The sequence below is a fragment of the Mustela lutreola genome, chromosome 7 (assembly GCF_030435805.1).
Source record: "Mustela lutreola isolate mMusLut2 chromosome 7, mMusLut2.pri, whole genome shotgun sequence".
Lineage (NCBI taxonomy): Eukaryota > Metazoa > Chordata > Mammalia > Carnivora > Mustelidae > Mustela > Mustela lutreola.
In genome coordinates this window covers 111,817,617-111,835,957 of record NC_081296.1, presented here as the reverse complement: position 1 = coordinate 111,835,957, position 18,341 = coordinate 111,817,617, and the positions used below count along the sequence as shown (strand labels likewise).

The window sequence follows — 18,341 nt, the reverse complement described above, 5'->3', positions numbered from 1 at the left end:
GGGGCACGCCTAAACCGAACAGTTTTAATAATAATATCCTGCAGCTTCCGACGTGCATCCTTCGCCTTAATCGAGGACCAGAGAAATTCGGGCTCTTCCAGCGAAAACGGTGCTCCGGGCCGAACGCACTAAGGGAGTGCCGCCGCAGAAGCCCAGGCTTCCGAGAGGGACAGCAGGGCAGGGGGGGTCTCCGGCGGGGTCCCAGGAGCCGGGATCGCAGCGGGACAACCCCCTCCCACCCCCGCCCCACCCCGACTGGGCCCGGGCGCGGGAGCGGAGGCGGGGAAGTGGGCGCAGAGGGGCGTGAGGCAACGGCATCGGGTGTCAGTGCCAGCGGAGGCTGGGCGGGCACATCTTCCCGCCGCCCAATCCCCAGCTCCCGTCGTGGCCTCATGAATAAGCAACAAAGCGAAGCGTCCTCCCCCTGGCGTCCCAGACGGCTGAGGGAGCCGCCGCCGCCGCCGCCGCTGCCGCCGCCGCCGCCGCCGCAGGGGCCGTGCCGGGGATGCCCAGCGCGGGCGCCACCGCTCTCCTCCGCGCGCTGCTCCGCTGAAGGCGCACAGGTGAGCACGGGCCCGACTCCCCGCGCTCGGGCGGCCGCGCCTGCAGACGCGGCTCGGGGCAGAGACGGAGCCGGAGCCCTGGGCGGCGCGGGGTCGCCCCGGGAGCTCTGCGGTCCGGGGAGCGCGGCAGCCCCGGGCGCGCCAAGCGTGCGTCCGGAGCCCCCACCCGAACGCTGCGCCCCGGCGCGGGGTGCGCGGGGGTAGCTCGGGGCGCGCCCCGCGCGGCGCGCAGGCCTCGAAGGACTCGCCGCGCTCCTCGCTCCAGCCCAGCCTCCCGGCTCCGCACCAGCGCGCGGGCCTTTGTGCTGGCGGGGCTTGCAGGGCTGGCTGCTTTTGTGTGGGCTTTCCTTTCTTCTCTCCCTCCCCTCCCCGTCTCACGGCTGTGGTGAAGTTCCTGAAGACTCGGGTTTGCTCCTTTCAGAGCATCCATGGTCATGCCCCCGATGCCAGTCAGTGTCCGGCAGCCGAGGAGCAGTGGCCACCGAAAAGTGTTCTGCTACTTTGCAGAAACCAACAGTTGAGCGTTTAGCGCAGAGATGTCACGGAACCTCCTTGCTCAGACCCTGATGAGTCCCCCAGGACGCGGCGGGAGGATGCTGCTTGGAAAGGTCGCTTAACTGGAGAGAGGGCCTGTGGGCTAGACACGGAGGAGGTCAGGCTCTGCCCGAGACTGCAGAATGGTTGGTAGGTGTCGCCTAGAGGTGCCCAGATACCGCACGTGGGTCCTGGTCACGGACAGAACCCGACCTTTGAGGTAACAAATATGGAAGCCCTGGCTGGTGAGCGGCAGAAGGCAGCCGGGGTGAACAAAATCTAGGACTCTCAAGACTTTGGAGTTCTCAAAGATGAGAAATCTGTGCCTTCCCCAGCTGGGCTCGAGGACCTGCTAGGATCTTGGCACCTAATTTCAGTGCAGAGCTGATGTGCAGGAGAGGAGAGAGGATGTTTTAAAGTGGCTGCATTCTTTCTTTGGAAGTTTTAGGTAGAAACTTAAGGGGGAGCAGGAGTGGTTCACAAAACCAATCATAGAGTTCGGAAGGACTGCTTCTGTAGGAAGCAAAATGTGTGGTCAGAATTTGCATGCCTCCCTTTCTTTTTGTGTATTTCCTTCATCACACTGTTGGACTCCAAGGAGAATTGTTGAAGCCAAGCGTGTGTAAAGTCATTGATTTCTGCTCACTTGCCGGCTGAAGCCCTCTGTAGCATCTATTGAAAGAAACTCAAAACTGGGGTGCGATTTCCCAGTATAACAGCACTGTTGCTTTTACACACAGTAGAGATTTGAGTGGTCTGATTATTCTTATGACTAAGGTAGAGCTGTTATATTTGTCTTAATAACGAGACAAACACTTAAGCAGCAGACTTGATATTATGTTTATTCACAAAACTCCCAAGACTCACTAAGTCTGAGGTAGCTACAGCAACAGAGCCAATTAGGGAGATGTGGATTTGTCCTTGTTTTCATAGGAGGCTTCTTACCATTATATTCTGGTGTTTCTTGCTAGACTTTTCAATATCGTAATTTGTTATTACAGAAGTGGTTTAAGGCAAGCATAGAATCAAAAGAGGAAGACAGGTTTATCTGCTGTAGAAAATTTCTACTCTTTCAACTAAAGGTATACGTCATTCTTTATATCTAGCAGACGTTTGCCTGGAAAGTTGTGTATGGAACTGCATTTTTTATTCATTGAAAAAAAAATTTTTTTTCCCCCTGCACATAGGGAAGCTGGGTTTAATCTCTGTAGGATGAAAACTCATTCCCTAATTAAGATGTATAGTCGGGCGCCTGGGTGGCTCAGTTGGTTGAACGACTGCCTTCGGCTCAGGTCATGATCCCGGACTTCCAGGATCGAGTCCCGCATCGGGCTCCCAGCTTCCTGGGGAGTCTGCTTCTCCCTCTGACCTTCTCCTCTCTCATGCTCTCTCTCATTCATTCTCCCTCAAATAAATAAATAAAATCTTTAAAAAAAAAAAAAAAGATGTATGGTCAGTTCTGTTTTTTCCATATTGTATTTACTGGGTGATTATAAGAAAAGTATCTGAATCAAGTTTCATCTTGAAATGTTACATATTATGTTTATTCCATGAAATGTCTACCTGGTGATGACTTTCTGTTTAAATGCCAGCTAGTACTTAGAGATCTTATCAAGCAGATGAGGTTTGTGAACCACAAAGAACAGAAATGAAATGTCAAATTGGGTCATTGAAAAGAACTGTGTGATGGATGGTTGACCAATATGGATTAGGATGGGATTCTGCAAACATCAGGCAATTCCTCGGTCATTTTGTCAGCAGGAAAAGCTGAAAGAGGAAGCTCCGTGGAAATATCTAAGGGGGGGAATAAAGGATGTTCTGTATGATTTAAATTGCTCACATTTCTGAAGCTTGAGTGTAACGTATGCCAGTATCACACTAATATGTCTTAAATTGAATGGCATTTAAAACTTTTTCTTCAAACTGTTTTCATGTCTGCTATCACATTTTGTTGCTTTTCCACCCTTTGAAAGAAACAGAATGAGCATTGTCACCTCCACTTTGCAACAGAGCAACAGAATTTCCATGGTTTGCCCAAGGTGGAGCTGGAACTTGAAGCCAATATTTAAATCTTCAGTTCAGCTTCTTTTCCCAGGGATAGGATGATGCACTAGGGGCTATAAGCGCAGACATCTTCATTTGTCTCCATTACTAAATTGTGGAAAACAAAGCTCTTGGGCTTAGAGTATGTAGAACTTTGTTGTGGTCTGCAGAGATGATAGAGCACTTTGCTGGTAGTTGCCAGTGTAACCTTCTTGACCCCAGCCTACTTACCCTTTTCCCTGTCAGCACTGATGCTGCTTCCTCCTGGGGAACTATGCTTTTCTTTGTGGTTACTCTCTTCTACCTCCTTCCACGGTGGCCAAACATGCTGTTGAAAGGATCATCTGTCATTCCCGCTGCTTAATTTATAGTGAAAAATGACGGGGGCCAGATGGTCTTAGAGCCAATATATTAGGCCAGTGACAATCGTCAATAGCACAGTGAATCAGAAAAGGGGTGCTGTAATGCTGTGTACCACAGTTGGGTTGATAGGGTCAGAATCTTGATTAACTCAGCTTTAGACAAATGAAATAGCATTGGCAAGAGGACATTAAAGATTAAAAAAAGGAAAGGTAAGACAATGAAAAATTAATTATTGAGGATCAGGAAAAGTACAAAATGGAAAGATGATTAGAATATAAACAAAGAAGGGGAAGAGTTTCTTTTTCCCTTCCTCAAGCGAAGAATCATTAATTGGTTTTTAAAAGATGTGATTGATGGTCAGTGGAAGGCAAGTCAACTTGAAGCTCTGAGACTTGTCACTTGTAACTGTTGATTGATTTTTTTTTAAGGAAACAAACCCTGAAAACCTAAAATACAGCAGAAATGAGAATACAAGTAGTTATTACTATTACTAAAATGATAAATTGAACGAGTAGCCAAAACTGGCCAGGTAATGAACAAAACATAGTTAGAGATAGATAAACCATGGCATGTCTTTGGAAATCTCCTTAAAGTGGAGACTCTGAACATCCTTTTTTACATTCGTAAGGGGTTATTTATTTTTGCTTCACTCCGGCAAATATGTATTGAACACCTCTTCTTTGTGCCTACCATTATTAGTAAATATATGGCAAACAAAGGAAGTGAAAACCCAGTGTTTGCATGCAAAGAGCAAACTCTTACAGATCTGATGATTTGTGCTAGAGAAGTTGGGAGAAGGGTGGGAAGAGACTGGGCCAGGCTATATTTGTGCCAGCAGTTAGTAAACAGGATGTGACCTGGGGGCCAGGGTTTGGATACCCAGGGTAGGGAAGAAGGGAGTCTTCTGGCTACCGCAGTCTTGTGAGCGTAACTTGGGAGCCTGAAATGAACGTGGCACGGAAGGGCAATCTACTAAGCCGGTGATGGTTTGTACAGGGCACTAGCAGTGTGGGGTTGCATTATAGATATGGACCTTGGCAGTTGGAAATTTGGTGACATTCAGTGATGTGTTTGGCAAAGGGAGAGAACTGGAAGTCTGACAGAATTTTCAAGTTCGGGGCACCTGGGTGGCTCAGTGGGCTAAAGCCTCTGCCTTCAGCTCAGGTCATAATCCCAGGGTCCTGGGATCGAGCCCCGCATCGGGCTCTCTGCTCAGCAGGGAGCCTGCTTCCCTCTCTCTCTCTGCCTGCCTCTCTGCCTACTTGTGATCTCTGTCTGTCAAATAAATAAATAAAATCTTTAAAAAAAAAAGAATTTTCAAGTTCAAAAACAAACATGACCACATAGGCAAGTTAATTGTTCTCTATAAGCTTGTAGCTTTCTCTAAAACAAACAAACAAAAAAATGGAGATTATGGTATTGCCTGTCTCATTAGGTGGTTGTTAGGATTAAATAAGATAGTTTACATAAGGCACTCAACTCCTGGCACATAGCGTCCTCCAAATGGTGGCCATTTTTGATTGATTATTGTCATTTTTATTCTTAAGAATAAACCATCTGGGGGTGCCTGGGTGGCTCAGTTGGTTGGGCCACTGCCTTTGGCTCAGGTCATGATCCTGGAGTCCTGGGATCGAGTCCCGCATCGGGCTCCTTGCTTGGCGGGGAGCCTGCTTCTCCCTCTGCCTGCTCTGCCTGCTGCTCCCCCTGCTTGTGTGCTCTCTCTCTCTCTCTGACAAATAAATAAATCTTAAAAAAAAAAAAAAAGAATAAACCATCTGGATTGTATAAAATGGGCTGGAGAGGAGAGAGTCTGGACAGGATCATCAGTTGAGAGGCCATTAAAATAATAACCATCAGTGAGGTGATGAGTATCAAGAGATATTATGAGGGAGGTATCCACAGAGGTTGTGAATCTAGAATGTGGAGAAGAATTCAGGATGAAACCAAAGTTTAGGTGAAGAAGATATAGTGTCTGAGGTGGCATGCAAGTATTTTCCAGGAGACAGTGAAAAATCTAAGATTAGGCAGCTTTCTTCTCCATACCTTTTGGTATTTATCGTATTTGTGTTTATCTCAAGAAGAGGGAAATATCAGGCAATTTGTCACCAGTTTTTTGGCATACTCTCTAGGCCTCCTGTGTCTGGAGTACTCTTATGGCAATGCTCACGTTCCTTCTCTATTGTATGTGGAATTCAGTTTCCTTTGAAAAATGTAGCTTTGTCACTGATGAGAATGTTTTCCTGTGCTGGTTCCCCTTGGGTCTACATTTTGGTAATACACTGAGCAATAATATACATTTTAGTTGGAAAAAAAGTTGACCAAGTGTTTCAAAAACCCATGATTATTAAATCTAACAAGGTGACTAAGTCTGTTTTTTATGTTGTCTTTCATTTGTCTTTGTAACCTGAGTATGCCAAGACTCGACAAGGAAACAGATTCTGCACTGTATCTATTTAAGATTGTCAAAGATAATGGGTGACAGAGCAGCTTATCTGCCCACTGGTGGCAGAAATGCAGTACACTGTTCAGAGGACCACAGCGCCATTAGGATACCTTGATAGCAAGTGATTGACAAAGTGTTACTGACTTGCTCTAAAAGGGATGCTTTTTAAGCTATTAGAAGCCAATGGCCCCTATCAGTTGGCAATTTGGTTACAGTTTATTTACCTGAATTAATTTGCTGTGATGGATAGTAGTGGAAAGAAGGCAGCACTGCCATGGTGTGAAAGAAAAGTTAGAGAAATATTCTTTTGTTTGTTCAATATTCTTATGATTGAGTTAATTTAAGATAATTAAGACACAGAGTACTAATTAGCAGTGAAATTTCCCCACCCTCCCCTTCCCCTACAAAGCAGGCTGTAGGCATTCCTCTATTTGTTCAGCCAATATTTACTGAGCATTTCCTCTGTGCCAGGCTCTTTGCCAGGGAGGGGATACAATGTTGAGGAAAGAAAAAGAAAAGGCGTATAGCCTTAAAAATATGCTTGCAGATGACTATTTAGTTTGAGACATATGGCTGTTCAATTGACAATGGTCAGCCTTTTCTTATTTATTCTCTAATGTCAGGTGGCTCTCCCTGGGGACCACCAAAATCATGAGAATGGCTGTGTGAACTTGCACTGTGCTTTGAAAGATGGAGAAAGACTTAGAACTTGAAGGTCATTTACCAATTTATCTGAGTTGCAGACATGCTCCCTGCTGTCGTTCTTATAGGCTGTCTTTTCTGTTTCTTTTAAAGTTTAGGCCTTGCTTTGAATAGTGGGGAGAGGGAACATATGGCCGCAATACGCAGACATAGAACAGGCTTGCAGTTCACCCCCATTTTTTCTGTAGTTGGATTTAGAAAGCAGGTGGCTGACACTTAATTACAGAAGGAAAGTCTTTTAGAGCAATGGCAGATTTCCCTTCACACAAAAACTCTAAAGCTCAAGATCTAGCTGAAAATAAAACCTTGAAGGAAAATTCTGTTTGGGAAAGGCAATTGAGGTTATATTAAATCTGTATGGTTTGCCTACCCCCTGCCCCCCCAACCCCGATTTGTTTATAAGATTCTCCTCTCAGCCCACATGGCTCCAGAACATATAAATTAGATGTGAAACATCCATTCAATCATTTGGGTGCCTTGCCTACTTGACGGCATGATTGTTGGAATATGAATACATTTGTATTTTAATTTTATGACCTTGTAGATAAAATATGAAAATGGAATCATGGAGATAAAAAGGATTTACCCTATTTTTTGTTTAATTCCTCATTTTGTCAAAGGAAAGACTGAGGCTATTTGCACAGTATCCCATAGCAAATTTTAACAACAATAAAGCTCGGATTCAGGAATTGTTTTTCTGATTCCAGTCCATGTCCCTCTAAATTCTATTGTTATTCACGATGGCCTCCTTTTTTTTTTTTTTCCTTTCCTTTCCTACAGGTTTTTATCCAGAAGCATGGATCATGTAGACCAAGGTTTTAGGCCACACCCTATATTGTCTGGGATGTTTAGTAAGATTTCACTGAATGGGAAAAATATTTATTCAGGAAAGAATCGATCAGAGGGTTGTATAGCTTTTACATATGTTCGACTATATATGCTTTCATAGCTCAATTTATCTGTACAAAGATACAGTTTCATCAACTGTGAACATTTACAGCCTGTCTTTGTTTTGTTTTGAGGAGTGCAATTAGAGGCAGCAAGCCAAATACTCTTACCAGATCTGTTACCTGACTATGAAGTGGGATTCTTTAGGGATCATTTAAAGTATGGCGATAACTATTGTTCAGAATGTGGACACACACATAGCACAGGCTGTTCCCTGTTTTTCAAATATCTTTTCCATATTCTCTCTTTTTAAGACAATGCTAGCTGCTGGTATGTAATTTAATATTTAAATAAAATTGTTACAGATTCTCCTCCCCCATGTGGGGAAGCTTACCATCCCTCTCACTATCTATGAGGATTCTTGCCAGGGGTGTGGTGGCTTTCTTCTAGTCACCTCTGGCTTCAGTTTTCTTCTGCTAATAAATGTATGTACTGTTCCTTTTCTGCACGTCATCTTATTCCTATATCCTCACAACGTACTGTGGATTCAAGATTTCTGCATAACAAATTATCCCTAACTTAGTGGCCACAAATGCTTATTTCATCTCATTTCTGTGCATTAGTAATTTGGGAATAGCCACCTTACCAGGTGGTTCTGGCTCAAGGTCTCTCAGGAAGTTCAGGAAGTTGCAATCATGGTGTCAGCTGAAGGAAGCTACAGTCATCTGAAGGTTTGACTGGGGCTGGAGGATGCCTTCCAAGATGACTCCTTCATGATGTGCTGGTAGCTTGGCAGGAGGCTTCAGCTCCAAATCCGGGGGATTCCTCTTTCCTTGTGTAGAAAAATTCAGCCTTTTTTTCCTCTTCAGCTATCTAGATCATGCCCTAAGGACTTGAGATCGTTTTGGTTACAAAAAGACCTGGAAACAAAAATGGGGAAGCTTTGAACTTCTTCAGGGGAGAAGGCCCTATGAAACCAGAAAACATAAATTTTTATATTTGATGTGTGCACATTACATGCTTAACCCAAGTAGTTTAATGATCAGACATGAAAGAAGGAAAAAATAATAACTTTCATAAAGCTTCAGTTTTTAGAATTTTCATTCCTATGTTTAACTTTCTAGAACATCTATAGCATCTGAGAAATTTCTGATGATGGGAAAAGGAAGTGCCCAAACAGCAAAGTAGATTAAAAAAGAACTAAAACTCATACATTTTGGGGAAAAATTAGTAGTTTTTTTTTTAAAAGATTTTATTTATTTGACAGACAGAGGTCACAAGTAGGCAGAGAAGCAGACACAGAGAGAGGAGGAATCAGGCTCCCCACTGAGCAGAGAGGCCAATGCGGGGCTTGATCCTAGGACCCTGGGATCATGACCTGAGCCGAAGGCAGAGGCAGAGGCTTTAACCCACTGAGCCACCCAGGTGCCAAATTAGTAGTTTTGATATAGTTTTAGTTTTAACGAGAGTGAGTAGTTTTTAAAAACAGAAAATGCAATAAATCTCAATCTTATAATTATATGTATTCAGTAAAGATAGCTAATCTTAAATGCGTTTTGGTTCTCTTAGTTTTTTTCCCCCTAAAAACACATTTATGTGCAGTAACTCTTTTACTCTTTCTGCTCTTTAAATTTTGAAACATCACAGGTTTGCCTATAATTTTTATAGTTGTTACAGAGAAAAAAATAAGTGTTTTAAAGAGAAATTTAAGGGGCGCCTGGGTGGCTCAGTGGGTTAAGCCGCTGCCTTCGGCTCAGGTCATGATCTCAGGGTCCTGGGATCGAGTCCCACATCGGGCTCTCTGCTCAGCAGGGAGCCTGCTTCCCTTCCTCTCTCTCTGCCTGCCTCTCTGCCTACTTGTGATCTCTCTCTCTGTCAAATAAATAAATAAATCTTTAAAAAAAAAAATAAAGAGAAATTTAAAAAATAGTTTGTTTATTTTTTAATTTTATTTTTTGTTTATTTTTTTAAAAAGTGGGCTCCACAACCAATATGGGGCTCAAACTCAGAACCCCAAGATCAAGGGTTATGTGTTCTACTGACTGAGCCAGCCAGGTACCCCTAAAGATAAATTTTAATAGAAAATAATTTATATACTTAGAAAAACTTTTTGAATATAACCAGCATTCAGTGTTTTATGATGATGTTTCATAAGTTTTAAGCCATACTTGAAACTTTCTCTGAATGTAATATAAATAAATGTGAGATTTACTTTCTATGTCTCAGATATATTGCTATTTCTGCAGTCATTTGACTACATGATTAATGGCAGAATTTAGGGAGAATATTGCAAATGTGACTTCAAGGGTAATTTTTTCAAATAGGTATTTAAGAAACAATGAGCTTAGTCCTTGAACTATGTGTACCTCTTCTAGAGATCTTCAAGTTAAATCAGCTGCAAAATTCAGCAGGGAAAAATGAACTGGGTTATCCATGTCTCAAAGGTACCAAAGAAGTAGAACAGCTGTCTCTTCTGTACTATCCCTGAGCATGAAATCAAGATTATTTTACTTACAGTTTAATCTGAAGGGGCTTATTTACAAAATGCATTTATGTGACAGCTTGATATGCTTTATTTTTCCGCAGGACTCAATTACTGGAATTGTCAACTTTGTTGATGTATGTGCACGTTTCTCCTCCACTATGAGAAGACCAATTGTAGTGCACATTTGTCTGGCCTTCTGGAGCCTTGTGCTTCTTAACTTTGCCACACAATGTGTGGCCTTCCCCAAAGTGGAAAGAAGGGAGATAGCACATGTTCCTGCAGAAACAGGGCAGCCTGAGAGGATGAACACAGATGACCTAGAAAATGACCCTCTGACTTCCAAGTGCCCTCCCCAGTTGGTGGTCTCTGAAGATCCAGTGATGGTGTTAGCAGAACCATCAGCTACGTCCTTAAAGAAAGTATTGCCTACTGACAAAGAAGTCCATCCAGTAGGCGGTGGGCTCATGCAGCCTAACAGCCCTGCCTCGTACACTAGTGCTGAGACAGTTGTCCCTGGCGAGGAGGAAGTGTTTGTTTCCAGCCAGCCAGAGAGGGTGTCTCCCAAAAGCCGACTTTTCAAGGCCATGCTGACCAATCCTATCCCTGTAACTGCTCCTCTGAATATCGATCAGAAAGAAGAACGCTTCGGTAGTACCGTCATTCAGCCCATCATAGAAGGGACCACAGAAGAAACACAGGGTTTTCTGAACTATGTGAATGACCAGTTGTTTGCAACTGAGAGTCAGGAAAGAGTTGGTCTGGGACATTCACCTTCATCTGATGAGAATACTAAAGAAATGCTAACTGCCAATCCCAGGATTGAGAAATCTGAAGCAGATACAGAACACAGGGCAGTTTTTTCCCCCAGTGTTGATCCCATAGTGGGCACGGAGACTGGAAGCCCCATGCCTGAGAGGGAGAAGCCTTCGCCGATGACAGCTGATCATACCCAGACCGCTGCCACCAAGCACTGGCTCACAACCTCTGAGTACACCCTGAGTGTTGAGCCAGAAACTGACAGGCTGCTGGGAGCCCCAGGAGTCCCAGGGAGTGTCAGCACAGCTGTTCCAGCTGCCTCTGTCGGAAGCGATGAATGGGATGACACCAAATTAGAGAGTGTAAGCCAGATAAAGACTCCAAAGGTTGGAGACAGTATAGAGACTCAGGTTGGAATGGAAATGTCTCAGACAGCCCAAGAAACTGATAATGACCCTATGGAAGTTCTGGAAGAGGGCGAACCTGTGACAGAGGCTGCAGAGGTGGCTCTTGGGCTGCTGGAAGGGGAAGAACCCATGGGGACAGCCCTGCTAATGGCACACGGGGAGGCGCGATCCTCTGCCTTTGCCGATCAAAGTTCTTTTACTCCCACAAGTCCTGCGGAAGATGGGAAAGTCTCTGTTGTCAGCCTCTTCCAAGATACTGCAGACTTCATGGAATCCACTAGGGAAAATGATGCAGTGGTTTTCTTAGAGACCACTGTTTCCATCTCAGAATATGAATCTGAGGCACATCAACCACTGGGAAGTACACAGAAAGGTAAAAGAAAGAAAGAAAAACAAGCTTTGTTTAATTTGGAATGTTTCCATCTGATTTTATTATTATTTTTTAAAAATTGAGATGTAATTAACACATGACATTGTATTAGCTTTAGCTCTTGTTTTATGTTTTTTAAAGTGATGATGATGATGATGATGATTATTATTTTTTAAAGATTTTATTTATTTATTTGACAGAGAGAGATCACAGTAGACAGAGAGGCAGGCAGAGAGAGAGAGAGGGAAGCAGGCTCCCTGCTGAGCAGAGAGCCCGATGCGGGACTCGATCCCAGGACCCTGAGATCATGACCTGAGCCGAAGGCAGCGGCTTAATCCACTGAGCCACCCAGGTGCCCTAAAGTGATTATTATTTTTTAAAAGATTTTATTTATTTGACAGAGAGAGTGAGAGAGAGAGAGCGAGCACAAGCAGGGGGAGTGACAGAGGGGAGGGAGAAGCAGGCTTCTTGCTGAGCAGGGAACCTGATGTGGGGCTCGATCTCAGGACCTGGGGTCATGACCTGAGCTAAAGGCAGAAGCTTAACCCACTGAGCCACCCAGGCACCCCCGTATGTTGGTTTTTAAAATTCCATTAAGAGAGTTGGGTCTCCATGACCATGAAGATACTGGATATGACTGAACAAGAATTACTTTGATTTTCCATAACATTTTAAGATATTCCTGGAGCATTAAGTCATATAACTCCAGATTATTCATTACATAATTGAATCTTTGATTCTTATGTATTAGAATTGCATTAGTTTATATAATACGGCCTAAAAAGTAAAATGAATTTGGTCATTGATTATTATTTTGATTATTGAATATACTCATTACTTAGTCATGATTGCCTTCCTTAACTACAGTCTCTCTCTTTTTAAAGTTTTTTAAGTTTGTTTATTTTTTTATTTTTATTTTTATTTTTTTTTAAAGATTTTATTAATTTATTTGACAGAGAGAAAGATCACAAGTAGGTGGAGAGTCAGGCAGAGAGAGAGGAGGAAGCAGGCTCCCGCTGAGCAAAGAGCCCGATGCGGGGCTCGATCCCAGGACACTGAGATCATGACCTGAGCCGAAGGCAGCGGCTTAATCCACTGAGCCACCCAGGCGCCCCAAGTTTGTTTATTTTTTTTTTACTAAGTCTACACCCAATGCGTGGCTCCAACTCACGAACCCTGAGATCAAGAGTCACATGCTCTTCTGACTGAGCCAGCCAGGTGCCCCTCAACTATAATCTCTTAATAGGCAATTTCTTATTATTCCCAGCACATAGCACGATATCTGGCACCTAGTAGATGCTTCCTAAATACCAAGTCAGTGGATGTGTAAATGGAGATAGAGAACCATTCAGACTGAAATTACTCTATTTGACTGCCTGCATTATTCAAATTAATCAAAAAGTTTCTAGATGTTCTTTGTAGAGAGAAATAGTTAAATAATTCCTTTCACTTTAATTCTTTTTTTTTTTTTTTTGGTTGTTGTTCTTCAACTATAAGAATGTGAAAAACCGAGATTACTGACAACAGTAGTTAGAGAATAGCCAAAAATCTTTTTACCTGTTTTCTGGTGATTATACATCTTTTCCAAAAGTAGACAACTCAAATACTAATCATTTAAGGGCCCAGGGACTACTTAAGACATTACCCTCTGCAGGATATGCAATGATTTCTTTGTGGTTTTGGTTACTATGAACAGATGAGTAACCTTAGGTCATCATCAGTTCTCGGACTGAGCTTATTATTCCCCGGGTTTGGGTGAAGATCAGGTTTTAAAAGTCATCTATAAAAATTATCATATTATTTTTTTTCTCTACAGGAAGTAGAGAGAGTAAGAAATGTGGAGAAATTTTGAATGATAATTTTAAAATTTCCATCACTGTTTCTAGTTCTTATTCTTTTTTTCTCTCATAGCGGTCACCATTCAAAGTTGATATTTACTGAATACTTGTACAAGTACTGGTGTTTGTGCTAAGTGCTTTACATGCATTATCTATTTTATTTACTTATTTAAGAGAGAGAGAGCGAGAGAGATAATGAGAGAGAGAGATCACACATGTAAGAGCTGGAGCTGGGGCAGAAGGGCTGAGGAAGAGGGAGAGAGTTTCAGGCAGACTCCATGCTGAATGCTAATCCCAGAGCCCAGGGAACATGGAGCAGCTCTATCTCAGGACCCTAAGGTCATGACCTGAGCTGAAACCAAGGGTCTGATGCTCAACGGACTGAACCACCCAGGGACCCATGAAGCCTGGATTCTTTTTTTTTTTTTTTTTTTTTTTAAGATTTTATTTATTCATTTGACAGAGAGAGATCACAAGTAGGCAGAGAGGCAGGCTGAGAGAGAGGAGGGGAAGCTGAGCAGAAAGCCCAGTGTGGGGCTCCATCCCAGGGCCCTGGGATCATGACCTGAGCTGAAGGCAGAGGCCTAACCCACTGAGCCACCCAGGCACCCTTGAAACCTGCATTCTTTTTTTTTTTTTTTTAAAGATTTTATTTATTTATTTGACAGATAGAGATCACAAGTAGGCAGAGAGAGAAAGGGGGAAGCAGGCTCCCCGTTGAGCAGAGAGCCCGATGCGGGGCTCGATCTCAGGACCCTGAGATCATGACCCGAGCGGAAGGCAGAGGCTTTAACCCACTGAGCCACCCAGGCGCCCCTGACTGCTCAGATATATGGGTTCCATGGAATGATATTAGTACCTACCTGTCCTTAATATACATTGGAAGAGAAAAGAAGATGATGCCCACCATATACTTAGCAGTGTGTGTATACAGCATATAATAGAAATATATGTATATCTAACATATAATAGAAACTCAGTAAACATTAATTACTGTAATAATTATTATTTTATTAAAAATGCAGACTTTCCCCTTTAGAAATGCAAATGTGAAAATTAATATGTATATATAAATGCTGAGAATTTTTGAATATAACTTAGAACTGTATAATTTATTTCTTAACAAACTGGTTATGTTGATATTTATAAGAGGGAGATCAACTGTTGATCTTTCTATTTTGTTTTGGATTTTGTTTTACACATTAACTTCTTTATCTCAGTCTTAGATTGATTCATCGCTCCTGAAAGTAGCAACACTGAAAATATTTATTTGCTGGCATTTTGTGTCTGAGTGATCTGTTGGCCTTCCCATACCCTGAAATAGCTTTCTTCTTCTTCTTCTTCTTCTTCTTTTTTTTTTTTTTTTCCAGTTTATTAATTATAGAGTGACATTTTAAGGGTTAGGGAATTTGTCTATTTTAAAATGTTGTATCCCCCCTTTTAAGACATCATCACTCAAGATATGATAACAGCTGTTCAAGAAGCAGAAGCCACTTTATCATTGGTGACACAAGAGCAGCAGGTTTCTACCCTCGAGGTTACTGGAGAAAATGGTAAGACTGAGGAAGGAAAAGAGTCCCCCTCTGCCACATCTGGTGTCCCTGCTGTTACTCAGCTGTCGAGGAGATGGGAGCCTCTGCCCTCTACAGTTTCAACTACAGCCGTGCCGTTGTCTTCCGAAGTTACTTCTGCTCTGGAAGGTTTGTAAGGAGGGGGGACTTGGACTCAGTTTGGGGGTGGATCTTTTCTGAGTTAATAAGGAATAGAATGAGTGTGGCACCTGGATCTGTCCCCAGGGTACACACACATTCATCTGGAGAAGGAACTGGAAAGGTGCGTGAACTCTCTCTTGTTTGGAGGGATGTGGCAAAGCCTGACAGGATGAGGAGTTAGTTCCCAGGTAAAATCAAGTGGCTCATCACTGGGGCCTGGGAAGGCCAGACCTCTTGAGAAGCTCTCCTTGTTTGTCAGCACTGGCTGCTAGGAGCCAGGGGGTGAAGTGAAAACAGTGAGGACCTCGGTTCAAATCTCAGCTTTGGCCCCTACTAATATTGTGGCCTCAAGCAAGTCTCATGTCTCCAGGCTTGGTTTGTGCATCTCTAAATAATGCTTACCTGTCTTACAGGTTATTTTAAGGATTCAAAATAATGGCTACAAAGTGCTTTCCATATAGGAGGCCCTCAAATACTCTTAAGGACAGCAAAATTTTTAAATCTTGGTGATCATCAGAAACACCTGAAAATTACAAAAATTATTATTATTTAAATATTGTTTTTGGCCTCATGTCTCTATCTCATTATTGGTTCTAAGTCTACTTTTATTTATTAACTGAATTATTTATTTATTTATTTTTTTAAAAAGATCTTATTTATTTATTTGACAGAGAGAGACACAGTGAGAGAGGGAACAGAAGCAGGGGGAGTGGGAGAGGGAGAGTCAGACTTCCCGCTGAGCATGGAGCCTGATGCGGGGCTCCATCCCAGAACCCTGGGATCGTGACCAGGGCTAAAGGCAGACGCTTAATGACTGAGCCACCTAAGTGCCCCTAACTGAGTTCTCCTAGCCCTGCCGCTCCAAAAGACACTTTGGGACCTAGTTAGTAACATAGATGTAACCCCATCACCTTCTTCCTCCTCTGATGTTAACTGTCATCCTGAATCTTGTGTTCCTCATTTCCTTGGTTTCCTTTTATCTTAATTTTCTTTTTTTCCCCTTTTTTTCTTAGTTTTATCATGTCTGTATTCATTCCTCAAATTATGCATTTAAATATTTTAGTAGTTTTTAATTTTATAAAAACAGTATTGCGCTGCAGATAACCTTTTTGGGACTTGCTTGTTTTACTTAATAGTCTATGGCTATGATTTACTTGCTATGAATCTTCTGTTTTGACTATTTATAATATTACACTATGAAAATATATCACAGTGTATTCATCTCATCTTCACCCAATCTCTCCTAGCAATTGGCATTAAGGTCATTTCCAGGTTTGGCTTTTGTGAACATTGCTTGCTGCCATGTATACCCTCTTATATATCCTCCATTGGACACGTGCAGGAGATTCTCTTGGTTATAATCCTAGAGCCCCAGGTTTAGGTCTGAATGTTTGCCTCTAGCGGGCAATGTCTCACCATTTTCCAAAGTGGTTGCACCAGTGTATGTTCCTAATAGCAATGTATGTGAGACTCTGTGCATCCATATCCTAGAAGCTTTAAGAAACAATTTTTCCGGCTTCACCACAAAGGGAATTCTGATTGAGGATGTTGGGATATGTGGAAAGCATGGAGCTGAACTTCTAAAAAATTACCTCAGAGATTCTGATGATCTACCAGACCTGCAAAATAATACTATTCTAGGGATGCCTGGGTGGCTCAGTTGGTTGGACGACTGCCTTCGGCTCAGGTCATGATCCTGGAGTCCCGGGATTGAGTCCCGCATCGGACTCCCAGCTCCATGGGGAGTCTGCTTCTCTCTCTGACCTTCTCCTCGTTCATGCTCTCTCTCACTGTCTCTCTCTCAAGTAAATAAATAAAATCTTTAAAAAAAAAATAATACTATTCTAGTTTTTTTTTTTTTTTAAATATTTGGGAAAACTTAGGGCTAAATTTGGCTATATTGGAATTGAGCATATTCTAGACAGATACCCTTACCCTTTCACTTGATTTTTTAAAGTTGTCTTTGGTATATATTTTAATAGTTTTTTGTTACTGTCTTTGGCAGTAAATCAGATGAAATTGTACAAAATTCCTAATATTGTCAATAGAGTAAATGGGAAATGAAAATTTGAAAAGAAATTTCTGATTTGAGACAGTACAATTTCCCAGATGATAAAGTGCCTTATATAGCAGGATTGATGCACTATGGGAAGGGGGGAGCTGGTCTAAATGCCGGACTTAATGTATATAAGATACTGGTTTCACTGATCATTTCTTGCTTGAAAAGCAGAAAAGCATGTATACATTTCTCCTAATGATCATCTTTGGGTAAGATGCTATCTTTTGTGTTTGACAGACCTAATAGACACCATCACGGGGCCAAACGAGGAATTGTTCACACCAGTTTGGGGCTCTCCGGTGACTCCCCCTGGAATAATAGAGGAAGCCCCCAGCCTTTTCCCAGCACTTCCTGATTCTGAGACGTCTTCGGAGAGCGGAACCGCTGTCCCATCCATTAGCCATGTTAATACAGCTGCCTCATATGGCCTGGACCAACTTGAATCTGAAGGTACCCATGCTTTGAAGGGGGTCTTTTCTTGGACTGATTGATGGAGTCACTGAGTAAATGTTGTTTTTGAGAAAAGATTAAGGAGCAATGTATTCCATCTGCAGTGTGGATCCGGGGTCAATAAACCGTGGCCAGGCCAGATCAGGCCTGCCATCTATATGACCTGCAAGTTAAGAATGATCTTTACCTTTTCAAATGATTGGGGAAAAAAAATTAGAAGAAGAGTAATATTTTGTGACATGTAAAAGTTAAATAAAATTCAAATTTCAGTGTTCCTAAATCAAGCTGTCTTGGGACCCAGCTGCACGTGCACATTTATATCTTGTCTGTGGCTACTTTTGTGCCAGATCAACAGAGTTGAATAGTTTTGACAGAGACTGTGCACAAAGCCCAAAACATTTATGATGTGGCCCTTTACTGAGAAAGCTTTCTGACCTTCGGTCTAGAGCAGTAGCTGTTAACTACAGGTGAACATCAGGATCACTTTGGGGAGCTTTTAAAAAAAATCCTAATGCCTTATTTCTCCCAGGGATTCTGATTCCATTGATGTAGGATACAGTCTGACATCTACATTTTTATTTTTATTTTTAAAGACTTTATTTATTTATTTGACAGAGAGGTAGAGAGCACAAGCAGGGAGAGCAGCAGGCAGAGGGAGAGGGAGAAGCAGACTCCCCACTGAGCAGAGAGCCCAAAATGGAACTCGATCCCAGAACCCTGGGATCATG

The 18,341-nt window shown here is 42.6% G+C and overlaps 1 protein-coding gene across 2 annotated transcripts in view; it reads left to right on the top strand.

The window, feature by feature from the left end:
* Window positions 1–212: 212 nt before the first annotated feature.
* Window positions 213–18,341, top strand: part of ARMH4 (armadillo like helical domain containing 4) — a 120,508-nt gene continuing 102,379 nt past the window's right edge. Inside the window, exons 1-4 of one of the 2 annotated variants that reach the window (XM_059182190.1) lie at window positions 213–563; window positions 10,123–11,557; window positions 14,838–15,092; window positions 17,401–17,613. In XM_059182190.1, coding sequence (XP_059038173.1) covers window positions 393–563; window positions 10,123–11,557; window positions 14,838–15,092; window positions 17,401–17,613 — 2,074 coding nt within the window. In that variant the 5' untranslated portion in view covers window positions 213–392. Of the gene's footprint in view, window positions 564–1,071; window positions 1,248–10,122; window positions 11,558–14,837; window positions 15,093–17,400; window positions 17,614–18,341 lie in introns of those variants that run through there. The other variant, XM_059182192.1, reaches the window with a different exon arrangement.